This window comes from Stenella coeruleoalba (genome assembly GCF_951394435.1).
Source record: "Stenella coeruleoalba genome assembly, chromosome: 3".
NCBI lineage: Eukaryota > Metazoa > Chordata > Mammalia > Artiodactyla > Delphinidae > Stenella > Stenella coeruleoalba.
The window spans coordinates 37,413,004-37,432,292 of NC_137148.1; the positions used below are offsets into that span (position 1 = coordinate 37,413,004).

Sequence of the window (19,289 nt, forward strand, 5' to 3'; positions counted from 1 at the left end):
ATGCCAGGTGAGGGCTTCCCTGGCGGCACAGTGGTTGAGAGCCCGCCTGCCGATGCAGGGGACACGGGTTTGTGCCCCGGTCCGGGAAGATCCCACATGCCGCGGAGCGGCTGGACCCGTGAGCCATGGCCGCTGAGCCTGCACGTCTGGAGCCTGTGCTCCGCAACGGGTGAGGCCACAACAGTGAGAGGCCTGCGTACCGCTAAAAAAAAAAAAAAAAAAAGGGCCATGGATAGCTCTGAAGAGAAGATAAGGTGTACTCATGTTTAAAGGTTATATCCTAGGGGAGCATCATGCCCTCTCCTAGGAAGCAGTGAGGTACAGTGGAGAAAACACAGGCTTTGGGTTCAGATTCATAGCTGAGTTTGGAACCTGGCTTTGTCCCTTTTCAGGTACATGGCCTTTGCCAGGTTAACGTCTCCGAGGATCATTTCCCTCATATGTAAAAAGAGAATTATAAAAACTTTCCTCATAGGAGGGAACAAGAAGGAGACTTTTCCTACAAGCAAGACCCTCACTTCTTAAGCACCCCAAACTCATCATCCACCTGGCCTGAGCCATGAGGACCAATCTCATTAGGTTTTTTAATCTCCATTCTCCATCACTCTCAATAGGAAGCCTAGAACTCCTATGTAATCCCACATGCCTGAATGCTAATCCCCACCTGGCTGTATGGGCAAGGAGGATTTCCATATCCTTCTTCCTTGCTTTAATTTTCCAGGAAGCATTTATAACCATCTGGTAATGTGGTTTACTACTTCAGTAATTTCTAGGTTTCTTTATTACATTCTTGTTTCTAAAATGTAAGTATCCAGTAAAATATAAGCTCCATGACTGTGGACAATTTGGCCTATTGTGCTCAATGCTGTATCCCTAGGACCCATAAACCTGCCTAATGCACAGCAGGCAATTATCATATATTTATTTTCTTCCACTCTGTCTCCTAGAACATTACTTGGGACTCTCGGTGAGAACACTGAATACAATGATGCATGGGTTAATCTAACACATTCTATCTCCCACGTCCACAAAAAAAGGAAAAAAAAACCTTTCTGGGTTAATACATATGCATATATATGTGTATATATACATATACATAATATACTATATATATATATATCTGGATATATATGTATATCTAGAAATATAGTCTTATATTATTGTAGAAATAAATTAAGTTAGGAAGTTAGGTACAGAACACAAAACTCTGAATTTGATCTTTGAATGCCTCCTTATCTCAATATTTTGCTTGTCATTTAGTTGGGAGTGTGTTCTGTGCACTGATTATATTTACTCAGTTCAGACACTTTAGAAGATTGGAAAACATAACTCAGTTGATCCCAGGCTCTTCTGCTTAAAAGTACTGTGAACTTGCCATGCTCAGCTGACGCAAATGTAAAATTAGTGTACTACAAAAGTCTGCTCTATCAATTTCAAAATTTCATATTAGATATTTAAAGAGGTATAAATTGTAAACCCTAACATGCTAAATAAACACAAGTTGTTATTATTAGATTCTAACAGTCTTTACCTTCTTTGGTGTTTACATTGAACTAATATCCACTGTATGTGTAAAAGAATTGAAAGTAATACAGACCTTTTTTTTTTCCATTAACTGTCCATCAAAGGACAGGTCCACTAATAGCCATTTGAGGTCACCATAGTAAAAATATGAATGACACCAAAAGCACTGAACCCAAACAAAGTATTATTTTACAGAATTTCTTACTGAAGTGAGTTGGGTTGAATAAGTAGATATTTGACTAATAGGAATAAACTATAGAGGAAATACTTGTTAAATGGTTAAAATAAGGGATAACTTCATCAGTAATTTTATAAAGCTAAATTTAGAACTGATCATTTATGTCCTAAAAATTTAGAAGGAGGATGGAGAAAAAATATATTTTATATAGAATTACATTTTGGTATTTATAATTACATTTAGCAATGGAAGACAATCTCTCTCCCCTTTTAAAATAAATCTCATCTTTCTTACACATCATGTATTATCAATACAATTTATCTAACATCTTTGATATTCTGTAATTCTCCTATTCAAACATATTATATGTGTTTCTTTTCTCTCCACCATTCCATCCCCAAATGTTTCCATTTAAAATTTTTAAAAAGAATTTAAATAAAAGATAACTCATGTACTATACAATGAATCCAGATGGAAAGTGTAATCTATTTTTAAAAAGCAATATTGAATCACTATATTAAAAATGCAGTGGAATTTAACCAAAGCAGTATAGCCAGATTTACGTGTACTATAAATTGCAGTCATCAAACATGAAGAGTGGTTGAAAATAAATACACTAGTTTTTAAACTCAAGAAGCTAAAAGAAAAAAAGCAAAAACTAAAATGAAAGAATAGATTTAATACAGAAAAATATAGAAATTTCTGAAATAAAAAGCAAAAGTAAAAACTATTTCTTTGAAAAAACAAATATTTAATATAAGTAATTCTGAAAAAAAATTTTTAATAAAAAAGTACAATATTAGGATGAGAAAAGGCATAGAGATCCAGAGGAGATTAAACAAATAAGAAGGGACTTCTGGTTTTAGTTTCGACATGATTGGAAGATATCACTCCCTTCTTTCTGACAAGAAAAAGCTGTACAAACCTAAAAGCAATGACTTATCCTGGACCCATCAGAGACTCAGGTTTCAGAGCAAATGACCAACCAAATATCTGGAGAGACATGAATCTAGAGTGTCACAGCAGGTCTGTTCACTGGAGCAGAAGCCAGTGGAGACATAAAGTGGGGCAATTACAAAAGATGTGACACATGCATAATTTAAATTCTATAAGGAGAAAAGAGACCAAAGCAGAATAAAATTTTGAAGTAATAATGGTTGAAAATTTTAAAAATTAATGACAAACGCAGATTCAGGAAGCTCAGACCAAAAGAAAAAGTACACCTAGGCTATCATATTCAAACTGCAAAAAACCAAAGAGAAAATTTTGAAAGAAGCCAGAGGAGGGAAAACATCTTACCTATGGAGGAACAAGGATAAAAATTACAGTGAACTTCTTGTAGGAAACCATACAAACCAAAGGTAAACAGAACAAAATATTAAAATGTTGAACATAAAAAACTCATCAAAGTAGAATTCTATGTTCAGCAAAATTATCCTTCAAAGTGAAGGAGAAAAAAATTTTCTCAGAAAAATAAAAACTAAGCTAATTCACTGTTAGCAGACCTGAACTGTAAGAAATGTTAAAAGATTTTCTTGAAGTGGGAGGAGATAATATAGATCAGGAACTTGGACCTAGAGAAAGAAAGTAAGGTTGAAGAAGGAATAAATGAAGGAAAAATAAAATATCTTATTGTTCTTTTCCTTAATTAATCTAAAATATAGTTGTTTGTTTAAAGTAATAATAGTAACAATAAATAAAATAAATTAAATGAAATTAATGAGAGCAATGCTCCAAGAGATAGGAGGGAAGAATTGCTAATACTTTAAGGTATCTGAATCACATGTGAAGTAGATAGATGGCTAAGATGGTGAATTTTATGTTTGAGTATTTTACCACACTCAAAAAAAAAATTGAAAAAAAAGTAATTATCTATAAAAAGATATATCATGCTAATATTAACCAAAAGAAAGCTGGGGTAGTTATATTAGTTTCAGACAAAGCAGATTTCAGGACAAGGAATATGATCAGGAATAAGGCAGGGTATTACATAATGAAAAAGGGTCAATTTTCCAAGAAGATATAACAATCCTAAACATGTACGCACCCAATGTCAAAATACCTGAGGAAAAAATTGATAGAGCTGCAAGAGAAATAGACAAATTCCCTACTATAATTGGAGACCTCAACACCCTTCTTTTACTAATTAGTAGATCAAGCTGCTGAAAATCAGCAAGGATGTAGTTGGCCTGAGTGACACCATCAGTGAAACTGATCTAATTGACATTTATAGAATGCCATCCAGTAACAGCAGAATATATATTCTCCTTAAGTTCACATGGAATATTCATCAACAAACAGAGCTATAAAATTTATAATTTAGCAAATATAAAATAATGGGAATCATACAAAATAAATTCTCAGGCCACAGTAGAATTAAACTAGAAATTAACAACAGCAAAATAGCTGGAAAATTCCCAAATGTTTAGAACACTTTAATAGAATATAGGTTAGGGAAAAAGTCTCAATAGAAATTAAACAAATATTTTAAACTAGAGAAAATTAAAATATGACATTGAATTTGTAGGAGACAGGAAGAGCAATGCTTAGAGAAAATTTTATAGCATATAGCATTAAATACGTATATATTATGAAGAAAGATATTAAATCCATGATCTAAGCTTCCACCTTAGCAAAGTAGGGAAAGAAGAGCAATTTAAGCCTAAAGCAAAGAATAAGGAAATAACAACAATTAGAGCAGAAATCAATAAAATTGAAAACAGAAAACAATTCAGAAAATCAATAAAAGCAAAATCTAGTTCTTTAAAAGGTTTTAAAATTTTTTCTAGGAAAGCTAGCTAAGAATAAAAGAGAACACACCAATTATCAACATCATAAATGAAAGAGTAATCATCACTACTGGTCCTGGGAACATTAAAAAGGGTAATTAAGGAATACTGAAAACAACTCTACTCCTATAATTTGATAATTCAGATGAAATGGAGCAATTCCTAGAAAGTACAAACTAACAAAATTCACACAATGAGAAATAGATAACCTAAATAATCTTACATCTATTTTAAAAATTGAAAAAAATAATTAACAACCTTGCAGAAATTAAATCACCAGATGCAGATGTTTTCCCCAGTACATTCTACCAAATATTTAAGGAAGCAACGATACCAATTCTCCATGACCCTTTCCAGAAAATAGAAGCAGAGGGAACACTTCCTATCCCATTCTCTTAGATGAGAATTATCCTAAAGCAAAAATCCATAAAAATACATTACAGGAAAGAAAAAGTACACAGCACTATCTCTCAGGAACACAGACATAAAAACTGTGATCAAAAATTTAGAAAATTTAATCCAATTATTTTTGCCTACTTTAATACATTTTTATACATTAAAATTATTTCAGGTGTGCAAGGCTGGTGCAATATTCAAAATCAAATTCAAATAATGTAACACACCACATCAATAGGCTAAAAAAGAAAAACCGTATGATATCAGAAATGACACAGAAGAAAATGATAAATATACAAAATCCATTCATGACTAAAAAAAAGAAAGCTCTCAGAAAAGTAGGGGAGAACTTCCTCAATTTGAAAAGGAATAGCTATAGAAAAAAACAACACTTTCAAATAGCATCATACCTCATAGCAAGAAAGTAGATGCCTTACTCCAAAATCAAGGGGAAAAAATTCTCTAGGAAGACTAAGGATCAGGGAAAAAATCTTCTCTATTTCCACTCCAGTATAACGTAGTACTGGAAGTCCTCTCCAGTAAAATAAGAAAATAAAATAAAAGGTATATAGATTGGAAATAAAGAAATAAAACTCTGTTTGTAGATGGCATGATTGTAAATGAAGAAAATTTCAAATAAGTGACCTAAAAAACTCCTATAACTAAAAGCAAGTTAGGAAAGTCACTGCATAAAAAGTTAATATACAACGAAATTTCCTATATTACAGTGATTAACTATTGAAATAAAAAAATTTCAAAACGAATACCATACTGTATGATTCTAATTATATGACATTTTGGACAAGAAAAAACTCGAGATAGTAAACAGATGAGTGGTTGCCATGAGTTTGGTACTAGGGGAAGGTTGAATAGCTAATAAATAGGTGATTTTTTGAGGGTGAGGAAACTATTCTGTATGATATTGTAATGGTGAATACAAGACAGTAAGAATTTTTCAAAACCTGTAAAACTTTACAACACGAAAAAGTAAATCTGATAGTATGGAAATTAAAAAAGAAATAATTTAGGTAGTCATGAGTTCTCAGGAACTATACTATACTAGAACTGAACAATTAAGTACTGAACAATTAAGAACTGAACAATTAAGTAAATGGATGGTGGATTGTGGGAACCTGATTTCTTAATTCTGAGGGGTGTACTACAGATAAACAAGGAAAGGAGGCTAGAATAATCTATGTGGTAATGGATTGGAGTTGGAAATATCAGTATGAACTCATATTTAGCTTAACTTAGAATCAGATGGCTACACATAGAAATATATATATATCTATATACACACACATGATATATATATATACACATATATATATATACACACGATAGATAGATAGATAGATGGTAGTACGTACATATGTATCACTTTGATTTGTCAGCTGAGAGAACGTGGAAGTAATAATAATAACTCGGTAGTAATGAGTGCACCTAGTGTCCAGATCATGGTTTCTAAAACCATTCTCCAATGAAAGGAACCAGGAACCAAACCATTGGAAAAATGGCTGATTCTAAGACTGAGTAAGGAAATATATAAGATGAGCCTGGAGCATCACCTAGTGCTAGAAACTAAGATAAATCTCAAAGCAAAACAAACAAAAAAACCAAATCCATAATAATGGGGTATTTCAGAGGGACACAGGGGCCAATAGAAAGAGGTCCAAATGGCCAAAGCTGAAATAATTTGAGCAAAACAATTAATAAAGTAGTATTGGATTATAACCCAAATTATAAAATAAATATCCTGGTGTTCATACTGATATAAAAAAAGGGGTGAATAGGGGCTTCCTTGGTGGCGCAGTGGTTGAGAGTCCGCCTGCCCATGCAGGGGATGCGGGTTCGTGCCCCAGTCTGGGAGGATCCCACATGCCGCAGAGCGGCTGGGCCCGTGAGCCATGGCCGCTGAGCCTGCGCATCCGGAGCCTGTACTCCGCAACGGGAGAGGCCACGGCAGTGGAAGGCCCGCGTACCGCAAAAAAAAAAAAAAAAAAAAAAAAAAAAAAGGGGGTGAATAAATAAATAAATGCAGGAGAGTAAATAAATTGCCTGTTTAGAAAAATTTCAAATAACTTATGTACATACTCTGCCCTTTTGGAGCATTACTCCTCAATTCTTAGTCATGAACTGTGCAGACTGGCTACTTTCCAAACAGCAGAGTATGGAATGGGAGGGGGAAAAAAGAGTAACTTTACAGTGGAGAAGTCTGACAAACACTACCTCAACCTAGGTGATCAAGGTTAACATAAATAGTGGAAAGACATATTGATAGTATATACCATGGATATAATGTGAAGCGAAAGACACTTTATGTCTATGCTCTTGCTCATAGACAAGATCAAACTTACCCCAATCTAATCATGAGAAAATCACCTGGCAAATCCCAAATGAGGAACGTTCTATAAGATAACTTACCAGGGCTCCTCAAAACTGTCGAGTTCCTCAAAACCAAATAAAATCTTAGTAACTTTAAAAACTGAGAGCAAACTAGAGGACATTACTACTAAATGTAACAAGGAATTGTAGATGGGATACTGACAGAAAAAAGACATTGAGTAAAAGCCAAGAAAATTTGAATAAAGTGTATGCTTTATTAAGTATTTCTTAATAATACTGTATCAACATGGGTTCATTAATTGTGATAAATGTATTATAGTAATGGAAAATAATAATAGGGAAACTGGGTATTGGATAAATAGGAATTCTCTGTATAACCTCTGCAATAATTTTGTAAATCTAAAATTATTCTAAAATTAAAAATTAGGTCTATTGAAAATAAAAAATAAAAATCATATGTACAAACATATAATTGGAAAATTATTTGGAATCTTCTGGGAATTTTTGTTTTTTTACATGTTGATGTTTGGATCTCAACTTTACTCAATTCCATCAGAAACTCTAGGCTCAGGCATCAGGTTTTTTAAAAGCTTTTCAGTGTTATGAACAATGGATTTAGATGAACTGAACAATTACTCATAAAGAAATAGAAAACCTGATAATTCTAATGCCTATAGACAACAGAATCAGACAGAAGTGGTTTTACTTGTGAAACGTAATAAACCTTCACATAACAGGTAATGCCTAGATTATTTCAACTTCCTTAAAAAAGAGAATATATTTCCTCTAAGATCAGGAACAACATATTATTCAACATAGTTTTGGAAGTCCTAGCCACGGCAATCAGAGAAGAGAAAGAAATAAAAGGAATACAAATTGGAAAAGAAGAAGTAAAACTGTCACTGTTCGCAGATGACATAATACTATACACAGAAAATCCTAAAGATACCACCAGAAAACTACTAGAGCTAATCAATGAATCTGGTAAAGTTGCAGGATACAAAATTAATGCACAAAAATCTCTTGCATTCCTATACACTAATGATGAAAAATCTGAATGAGAAATTAAGGAAACACTCCCATTTACCATTGCAACAAAAAGAATAAAATACCTAGGAAAAAACCTACTTAGGGAGACAAAAGACCTGTATGCAGAAAACTATAAGACACTGATGAAAGAAATTAAAGATGATACAAACAGATGGAGAGATATACCATGTTCTTGGTTTGGAAGAATCAATATTGTGAAAATGACTATACTACCCAAAGCAATCTACAGATTCAATCCAATCCCTATCAAATTACCAATGGCATTTTTTACAGAACTAGAACATTATTTTAAAAGTTTTCTTGCTCTCTCTAAGAAGTGAGGAAAACCTTACATCTAAAGTCATCTAGCTAGGGGATCACAAAAATAATCACTATAACAACATTACAGACCAATCTCACGTATAGATAGAGATGCTACAATGTGTTAAAGAAAGAATACATTATGACAAAGCAGTTTTTAATCCCCCAAATGATCTTATGGTTCAACACAAGGAATTCACTAATGAAACTGACCTTACTAATAGTTTAATCCATATAAATCCAGAGAAGTACATGTTCCAGTCTTTGTCATATTAGCAAATATAATTGTCTAGTAATTAAAGCTCCTTTGAATTCAAAAAACACATGTCAAATGTAGAAATATATTCTTAATGCATAATAACAACTTTCAGAAATTCCTTTCTAAACTTTCATGTATTTGTCACACCTCCATTAATTGCCTCAAAAACTTTTTCCCCAAAACTACCTTCCCACAAAGCTGGACTATACTTTTATTTCTTACTATCAGCCTTTTATTTATTTCCATCAGCTTTCAATTTCTCTTTTTTTCTTCATTCAAACACTAATTCTCTGTGCTTTCTAAAGTAGACTTTTTAAAGTTCTTAGCTTTTCCTAATTTTCTCTTTTTTTTCTTAGCATAATCTGCACAAATGTTTAATAGGCTGATGAGGCAATGCAGAATCATGACAAAGAAGAAGAGGAAAGATGAAAACTTCAAAATTATTCTTAGTGAATGAGGAGAAAGTCAAAGAAGCTAATTATTTTGGGCTGATATGTTTACTCAGCTGCAATAGATTAATGGATAAGAACCTTATGGTCATTTTGATAAATTCCAAAAAAGCATTTGATAAAATTAAAACCTTTCCCAATAATTTTTTTTCAGCTGTTACTGAAGAAATCTTCTTAAACTCAGTGTGTTATTGTTATTATTATTTTAAAATCAAAAGGAATTTATTGTTTGGTTCCCAATTCCTATTAATTTGATTTGAATACGTTCTATCATTATCAATTTTTAGGGGATCAGATATACTGGTTGTTTATTCTCTAATGAACAAACAAATAAGATATTATCTCTAGCCTGGATTTATTGAATCAGACTCTCTGATGGGTGAACAGCTTCTCTAGTGATTCTGATGCACACATTGTTTGCCATCTAATATCAGAAGGAAATAGGTAACTAACTACAGTGTTAATTTCAATATGAGATAGACTGAGAGCAGGACCCTGGGAAGCTGTGAGAAGCTATGGAGACACAGGGCTGGGAGCCATTAATTCTGACTGAGAAGCCTTCTACAGGCATACTATAAAGTCTGTGAAGAATGAATACAAAGTAATAAGAACCATTTCTTCTCATGAGAAGAAAAAGAGTTCCACTTGAATTTCTCTTGTAGGATAAACCTGCAACTATTTGAAGGCAGATTTCCTGCCTTTTTTCTAAAGGAAACATTTCAGTTTCCGGCTATTGAGTAATAGTTAACTATTAAGCTTGCCAATGCCTGACACTGTGGTATTAATCACTGTCTTTCATGTTATAACAGAACTGGCACTAAGAAACATGAATAGTTGTTCGCCATCACTTCTTCTAACTTGTTCTAACAAGTTAAAATGGTAATAAAAATGTAGTGAAACTAAATAAAATATAGAATAGGGAAAACATTTTTACAATTTTGCAGTGTACAAAACCCAGTTAAGAAACACAAACTCTCTAATGCCTTAACGCAAAGGAGTGAGATTCAGATGAAATCAGCGATAATGAAAAACAGAATGATGAAAGAAAAATTAGAAAGAAAGTTAAAAAAGTAGTAACAATTTTGGAGAAAATAGTTACAGCATATCAAAAATACATTAGGGATGTTTCTGTAAATTGGTTTTAAAAAGACAAACAACACATTAGAAAAATATGCAAAAATAGAACCAGAAAAATAAAATACAAATGATCCATATCTATGAAGAAATGCCTCAACATCACCATTAATAGTGGAAGTGCAAACTAAATATTAAGGGGATGCCAATTTGACTTATTAAGAGGATAAAAGTAAAAGATCAATGGGCAAAGCCATGTAGAAATGGGCAGTCTCATCAAAGAAATAATTTGATGTTTATTTCAATTTGAACATATGCATAGTCTTTGACCCAGTAATTCAACTCATAGGTAAGTTTTGTACATTTGCACAAATATAAATATATATCTTATTATAGTAAAAAGTTGGAAACAATTCAAATTGTCAGAATTTTTAGCAAGGCAAATTGCCACTTGTGATGGTCAATTTTATGTGTCAACTTGACTGGCCATGGGGTGCCCAGAAAAATATTATTTGGGGTTTGTCTGTGAGGGTATTCCTAGGTGAGATTGGTATTTGAATCAGTGGACTCAGTAAAGTGGATTGGCCTCTCCAGGGTATGCAACCTCAAAATCCACTGGGGGTCTGAATAGAAAAAAAAGGAGGAAGGAGAAATATTTTTTTCCTGTCTCACTGCTTGAGCTAACGTCTCATCGCATCTTCTGCCCTCAGATTGGATTTACACTGTTGGTTCTCAGGCTTTTGGAATCAGACTGAATTAAACGACCAGTTTTCCTGTTTTTCAGTTTCAGATAGCAGATCATAACATTTGTCAACCTCCATATTCATGAGTCAATTTCTCACAATAAATCTCCTTTTGTGTATATATATATCCTGTTGGTTTTGTTTCTCTAGAGAACACTGATTAATACACCACTCAACTAGAAGCTACATTTCCCAGCCTTCCTTATACTTAGAGGTACGTTTGCAACTAAATTCTGGCCAATCAGATGTGAATAGCAGTGATGTTGGCCATTCTGGGCACACATCTAAAGAGAAATTGCTCACTCTTCCCTTCCTCTGTCCCCTCCTCCCCATACTGTGGTCCATATTGTGGAGAGAAACCAATTCCTCTCGTATAAATGAGGAAAGCACTCTAGAGGATGGCAGACCAGCAAAATAAATGAAATCTGGGTACCTAAAAACTGTCTTGGGGAGAGCCATCTAACCCTCCTGGGACTTTTGTGTGAGAGAAAAATATGCTTTCGATCTGTTTAAGCCACTGTTATTTGGTTCCAGTTTAAGAGGATGAAAGGCTACTCTAACTAATACAGTAGTAAATACACATGCACTGAATGTGTGACACTGAAATGTGAAAACATACCACTCAGCAGTGAAAAACTGTTGCTTGCCATATCAGTAAACAAAGGATTTGCAGCCATCGAGCCATCACATTACAGCCGCTTACATTATGGTGAGCTCTGAGGGAACTCAGGATAGAAAAAGGATGCCTGCCACCTAGCAGTCAACTGCTGCAGCCACCCCAGATGGTGCACCCTGAGGAGACTCAGGATGAGAAAGCACAGGATACTGGCTCCAGATAGGTGAGGTGCACATCAAGGGAATAATTTCAGTGAGCCCAGACTCTTGCATTTTTCCATACATAGAAAAGCACTAAATTCCTTCACTTGAGATATCTGGTTTTCTTTAATTAACAGTAATCTTTCAATGTTCCTACTACCTGGTCTTTGTTATAAAACTCCTATATATACTGGCTTCTCCCTTACCTCTTTGGAACAGTCTCTCAGAGCTAACTGAGATGCTGTGTCCTGGACTTAAGTCCTCAGTTTTGTCTGCCAAATAAAACATAATTCTCAACTTTTAGGTTGTGCATTTTTTTTCAGTTGACACGCTATAGACACTTTTATCAGAATTCAAATACAAGTCCATATTCAAACCCCAAAAATCAACATTCTGACATCTCCAAAATTCTGATAAAGATAAATATTGTGAGCAAATTAGACTTCATCTCAGTTATATTTTCTTTTTTTACTAACCTCCAAAGTAAGAGCCATCTGTCAGCTTCATTTCTTTACTGGATTTTGTGATGACACCAGCAACACCATGCTGAATGAAATACATTTTTTTACCCACAGCTCCTTCTCGTATGATATAATCTCCAGGTTGAAACACCTCAAATCTCAACTTGCTCAGCATGGCAGTCACAAAATTAGGATCCGCATTAGCAAAAAGAGGCATTGTAGCCACTAGTTTTCGGCAGTTGAAGTTGACTATCTCCTAAAGATGGCAAGAGTAAACAAATATTAAGAGAGAGATTAATCATATCAGGAAGAAAAACGTGCTGAAATTAAAATCTATACATAGCATAACACTGCAATTTAAATTAAAAACCAACAACACATAAATTCTAATAATCTAAGTATCTCTTCAAAACCAGGGATCATGTTTTATTATTGTGTTGAAATGTTGTATTCCCAGCACATAGAGTAGTATAGGCATATATTAGACATCAATAAATATGAATTAAATATATACAAGTTTACATTTTATAACTTCCCATTCATTTATTATTTTTTATATAAAATTAGAATGAAAATGTGGAAGAGTTTTAGTCTCCCTTTTATCTGTTTTTATGACGAAAAGAAGCCACATCACTTCCTATTAGCCACGATGTTACCGCTTCTGTGGTCCACTGTGTTGAACAATCTAATTTGTACCTATTGACTAGAGTTCTGAAACCAGGGCCCAGCTGCCAACAAAATGCCAACAGTATTTTGATGTTTTTTCTTAATGTCATTCACGTTAAAGCAAGGAGACTTGATGTTCACATTACACAAAAGACACTCAAACTATAATCTCTAATTATAAATTCAATCTGTTTCTGGGTTAGATCAGAAAATTACTCTTTCCAAACCTCCTGGGTTTCCATTGGAAGTTTTGGACTGGACAGAGGCCATATTTTCCTTTTCCTAAATTGTTTGTTTGTTTTACTTCTGGGATCAGGCCAATTCTAAATTAGGAGATTTATATGTTTGATTTCATTCTGTGGATTCTAGTCCAGATTAGACATAGTGCTATCACTATGAACCAAAACAGGGATATGGGACCAACCAATTTTAATCCTGAAAGTTAGATATAGAACAGAATAAACAATGGGAATCTAAACTTTACCACAATGCCATTTCTCAGAAATATCTTCTCCAATGAGCCCCCAAAAGAACAGGGCTGGACCTGAATTTGTGAACTTGCTTAAGAGACACAGAAAATGAAGTCACCTCTGCTAAGAGAGGGGAAAAGGGCAAAAAGATTCAGAGGTATTAAAAGAGTCTGAGATCTGAGTTCCTGCTTTGGTAATAGAAACTTCTAGATTCCAAGACTGGGAAAGAAAGTTTCCTCAATCTTCTTCATAAAATAATCTGATATTATTCTAGGATAGTTAAAAATTTTCCAGCTGATGCAGAGGGCACAGAATTTTGGGTCCAACGTGCAAAAGAAGATGTTTCATCCTCAACAATATGTTGTGAGTACAGCAGAGCAGAGAAGTATCTCTAACAGTGGAGTTTCATGGAGACTGGTAAAATATTTAAAAATCAGCAGCTATAGGGCTTCCCTGGTGGCGCAGTGGTTGGGAGTCCGCCTGCCGATGCAGGGGACGCGGGTTCGTGCCCCGGTCCGGGAGGATCCCACATGCCGCGGAGCGGCTGGGCCCGTGAGCCATGGCCGCTGGGCCTGCGCGTCCGGAGCCTGTGCTCTGCAACGGGAGAGGCCACAGCAGTGAGAGACCCGCATACCGCAAAAAAAAAAAAAAAAAAAATCAGCAGCTATAACCAGCAAGTGAACATAACAACAAAAAGAAGAGAAGGATATAACATATGGTACTTCGTGCAGCATCATCCAAGCCCTACAACGCACAGTTGACCCGATGGGTAGCTATATCTAGGGCAATTTGTGGTCAAATTTAACTGGTGCTGAAGAGCTGTGGTGGGAGTGGGGGACTACAGTAAGTGCTCAATAAATATGCATACATGTATGAGTAGACCGAAGGAAGGAAAAAAGAAGAAAAGAAGGAAGGAAGGGGGCAAAAAGGGAAAGAAGGAAGATGGAATTTTGGCATTGGAAAAAAAGTGTTCACAAAGCCTAGTTTATATTCCTGTTGGGAAGTGGCTATTTAAAACTCTTAGAATGCTCTCTCAAGCCAATAGCTTGAGAAACAAGTCTTACATGTAATATAAAAATGTGTTTTTTACTATTCAGAATATTTCCATATAAAAACCACATGAGTGCTTCCCTGGTGGCGCAGTGGTTGAGAGTCTGCCTGCCGATGCAGGGGACACGGGTTCGTGCCGTGGTCCGGGAGGATCCCACATGCCGCGGAGCGGCTGGGCCCGTGAGCCATGGCCGCTGAGCCTGTGCGTCCAGAGCCTGTGCTCCGCAACGGGAGAGGCCACAAACAGTGAGAGGCCCGCGTACCGCAAAAAAAAATAAAAAAACAATAAAAACACATGAAGATAAAAGGTGAACCATTCAAGGTACCCAAGGTAAGCACATGAGTTAAAAGAAGACAGAAATATGTCATTGAAATGATCAGATTTGTTGTTTCAAAGTTAATGATTTCATGTGTAAAATGACATAGAAGGATCCTGTGTAGGAAATTGAAAATAAATCATGTTGCAGAGAAAATAAGTTTTCAAACAAAAATAATAAAATAATCTTTTCATCTATGTTTTTTTGATTTGAACTATACAAATTTTTCTCTTCATTGTTTTCTTACCTTTTATTTTAGAAAATAATTTTACAAACAATTAAACTGTCTTTATTTATATGAACAATTCTTTTTCTATGATGCATCACATACCCAGGTGCACCTTGGAACTGCCTTGATTATATCACTGCGAAGATAATTTCGTATTATTGTTAACTTGAAGGAATCCATTCATTTTTTTTGTCTTTGTGGAACTTTTACCTCCACGTGAATACTTTCTGATTTAAACTGTAAATTCTAACAAATATTTGACAGAAAAAAATGTGATGGGACAGAAAATTATTTGCATTTAAAGGCTCTCCCTCGTCCCATGAAATCTGCTTGCTTTGAGGGTGTATAGTTTAATGGAAACAATCAAGTGAGCCTCGAAGTTAAGCAAAACTTTTAAAAGCTCTTCTCCATCAATCACATTTCTTTATAGCACATTTTCTTAGGGAGAACATATTTAGTTAAGTTATTAATATCTCTCTATTAGTAAAACAAGACTTTTAAAGCTCTTCCTCCATCAATCCCAGGTCCTTATAGCACACTGACTTAAATAAAACACACAGTTAAGTTATTAATATCTCTACTTTCCATCCAGATTCTTTATGGCAGTTGTTACAATGAGCTTTTTTAGGGATACGTCTGGCCTGAGTTAGGAGTATTGTCTATATGAAATAAGTTGAGGAATGTTCACTCCCTAAGGGAATCAGACACGTGACCATGACCTTAATAATAAAGTACTCCCAATTACCAGGTTTACTTCATAACTTAAAAATAGACAGTTATTTCTCTCCTGAAGCATCTTATCATACCAGAAAGTATGGCAGTGTTAGAAAACAAATAAGCAAACAAGCAAAAACACTAACAAGAAACCCTCACAATGAAAAGGATATTTCAAAGAGGCCAACTGAAAGAGCTACCTGACTAATGCTGTAACAATTGGAGTAACAAAACAAGTAATTTAATATTGGCTTAACCCCAAAGCATAAGATAAATATGAGGCTATACTTATATAAATAAATGATGGAGTAAATTAAAAAGTAAGGGAAAACAGATAAATCTCCTATCCAAATTCCAAATAAATCAACTTTTACCTATTAAAAACAGCATAAGACAACAATAAAACAACAACAAAGAAGAACCCTGCGTTTGATCTTACTCTGACATAATGTCAGTTTATTTAAGATGCGAAATTCTTTTTCAGCAGTCCTTCCCATTATTTTGCTAAAGTACGACAGGATTATTCACATTCATTGTTCGGTCACAGTGCAGAGAGTATCTTTGTAAACTATAACATACATATAGTAAAGTACACAAAATTTCAACATACACAGATCCTTTGTGAATTTTTCATATATGTGAACCTATATAACCTCCCGGATCCACATACAGAACAGATTTCAAAAGGCTTCCTTTTTTCCTTTCCAATCAAGCCCAGAGGTTCTAGCTCTTCTGCCTTCTATCACTATAAGCAGTTTTACTTGTACTTGAAATTCCCATAAATGGCACCACACACTGCAGAGTCTTTTGAGCCTTCCTTCTTTTGCTCATCATTCTGTCAGTATGATTCATCCATGTTGTTGTGTGGTTGCAGTTCTTTCTTTTTATATTTCAGGCTGTATTTCATTTTAGGACTATACCACAGTTTATTTCTCCATTCTACTCTTCTTGACATTTGGGTTGTTTCCAGTTTTAGGCTAATAAAATAAGCCTGTTAGGAATATTCTTGAAGTGCCTTATGCACTGATTTCTCTTGCATATTTACCTTATGTTGGAATTGCTGGGTAATAGGATAAGCATATATTTAACTTTGGTATATACTGCCAAAATTTTTCTAAAATAATTGTATTATTTTTCTCATATACCAGCAGTATAGAAAGTTCCAATTGTCCTACATCCTTGGAAAATTTTGATGCTACCACTCTTTTTTTTAATTTTAGCCATTAGTAGATATGTAGAGATACCTTACTTAAACTTTTTTTCTCATTGTGGTTTTATTTTACATTCCCCCAATGATTAACGTTGTTATGCACATTTTCATAGGCTTATTGGTCAGATGAATATCCTGTTTGGTGAAGTGTCCAGTCAATAGTTTTCCCTGCTTTTTCTATTTGAAGGAGTCCTTTTTATATTCTTGACATGAGCTCTTTGTTGGGATATGCATTGCAAATATATTCTCCTCATCTGTGGCTTGCCTTTTCGCCCTCAATGGTATTTTTATTGTTATTGTTTTGCTGGTAATTTGATTTCTAGTTTGTTTAACTTTATGACAATAAGAAAAAAATGGGATTTGATTTATTTAAATTGCTTCAAGAAGGATTTGTGTTAACCATAAATCTGTGCTTTGGAATCATGCATATTCTGAAACCCTGGGAAATTTTAAGCAACATCTTCTTTGTTATTAAAAAGAATAGCAATATTTTAACGTTCCTTCCAGCACTACAATTCTTTATTGATAACTTAAGTATCATTGTGGAAAGTTCCACTTTGTGAAACATTTAGTTCTCCTCCATTCTACATTATTTTATTCCACACAGTATAGTTCTAAAAAGTTTTAAGCGTGGTCACTATAAATATAATTATCATCATTACAATAATGAATCATAATCTTAACAAAACAGCACTGCTGTTACATTGCTAAATTCCTACACCCAACACACTCTGTATTTTTAGACTCTGCGGAGCACACAAGCACTTCCTTCTAAGAACTTAAATCACACAGACATTCAAATGGCATCCAATGTTCAGACTTCCATGTTAACTTCAGAAACAAGCAAACACATATGGTCAAATCTATATCGAATGACACTTTATGACCTAGAACATCTTATAAACCGGTGCTGCTGGTGTTGTCCTATTTTTTTTTCAGTTCTGTAGCCTGGAGTAGTTAGAATCAAAACAGAGTCACTGGATATTCTAGGGATTTCTTTAAGGCAGAAATAATTTTAAGAATGAACACAATAAAAAGGAGACAATATTTATTGAATTCTTGTTGGTTCCAGGTGTTGCTTTAAATAAAGCTCTAGAAGTATTAATTTATTTTATCCTCACAAAATCCTATGCCTTAGGTATTATTACTACCCCACTTTATGGAAGATATTGAGTAATATGCCAAAGACCACACACTTGCAAGAAGAGCTATGGTTTGTTGGCCCAGCTCCCTAACGTAGGGTTTTGACGGATTCTAAGAAGTCATCTTAACTTTGCACATATCTAAAATCGCTACAAACCTGAAGATTCTGATGTTAACCATAAATTTGTTCTTTCAAACTTTACACATTTTCAGAACCTGACATGTGAGGTGGCAAACCGATAGCTACACACTTGGCTGTTTTTATTTCCCCACAGCAATTATTTTTAGAGATCTGAATATTACAGTCTTTACATTGGCATCCATGCTCCAGGTTGCCACAGTTTTTAAAACGTGCTACTTCATACAATTAGGCTATCTGACTGGCTTCATAAATCAGTAGCATCTGAGATCTTTGAACCATAAAGCAAGGGAATGCAAGACGAGAAAGAGAGACCAGGATTTGATGTTGTTGTTTGTGCAGGTATGTCTTATGTTACGGGGACAGGGTCAATGTGTGCCCTTTACTTCTCCCTTTTAAGAAATGTTTCTTCAATGATATCTCTGCTTCTCCCTGCATAGCCCCCAAAGAACATTGTCATTTAATTTGACAAGTTAAAGATGGGATGTGGAAGGAAAAAGAAAGGGAACAAGATTTAGTGAGCACCCATTTTAAGCAAGTACTTTACATATTATGTCTCACTTATTGCTGGAGGAGAACAACCAAAGAATAAACTTGAATTTGGTTTTATTTCCCCACGTATACAAAAGAACGAAGTTAGTGGAGCTTAGAGAGAGGAAATACATTGCCCAAGCCTCAGAGCTTGAATACATCTAGAGAAACTCATCATTCTATTTGACTTCCAAACCATTGCTCATTCAACCCTACCATGGGACCTCCCTATTACCTGGATCAAAGTCACAAAAGCTTAGCACTAAAATTAACCTACGCCCTTATGTTTTGCAATTTCTTGTGCTTTGGAATGAAAATAAAGTCACTTTTAGTATTTCATAAATTTTTAAATCTAGAACTTTCCCCATTTCAGACAAATATCTATTTACCTTTTTGCTTCAATACATTTCTAAGAATATTTACATTTTTAACTAA

The 19,289-nt window shown here is 34.5% G+C and overlaps 1 protein-coding gene across 1 annotated transcript in view; it reads right to left on the reverse strand.

The window, feature by feature from the left end:
- HCN1 (hyperpolarization activated cyclic nucleotide gated potassium channel 1) overlaps window positions 1-19,289 on the reverse strand; it is a gene marked incomplete at both ends in the record, with an annotated part of 366,195 nt that overhangs the window by 36,420 nt on the left and 310,486 nt on the right. Inside the window, one exon of the mRNA XM_079916908.1 lies at window positions 12,401-12,641. Coding sequence (XP_079773034.1) covers window positions 12,401-12,641 — 241 coding nt within the window. The remainder of the gene's footprint in view (window positions 1-12,400; window positions 12,642-19,289) is intronic.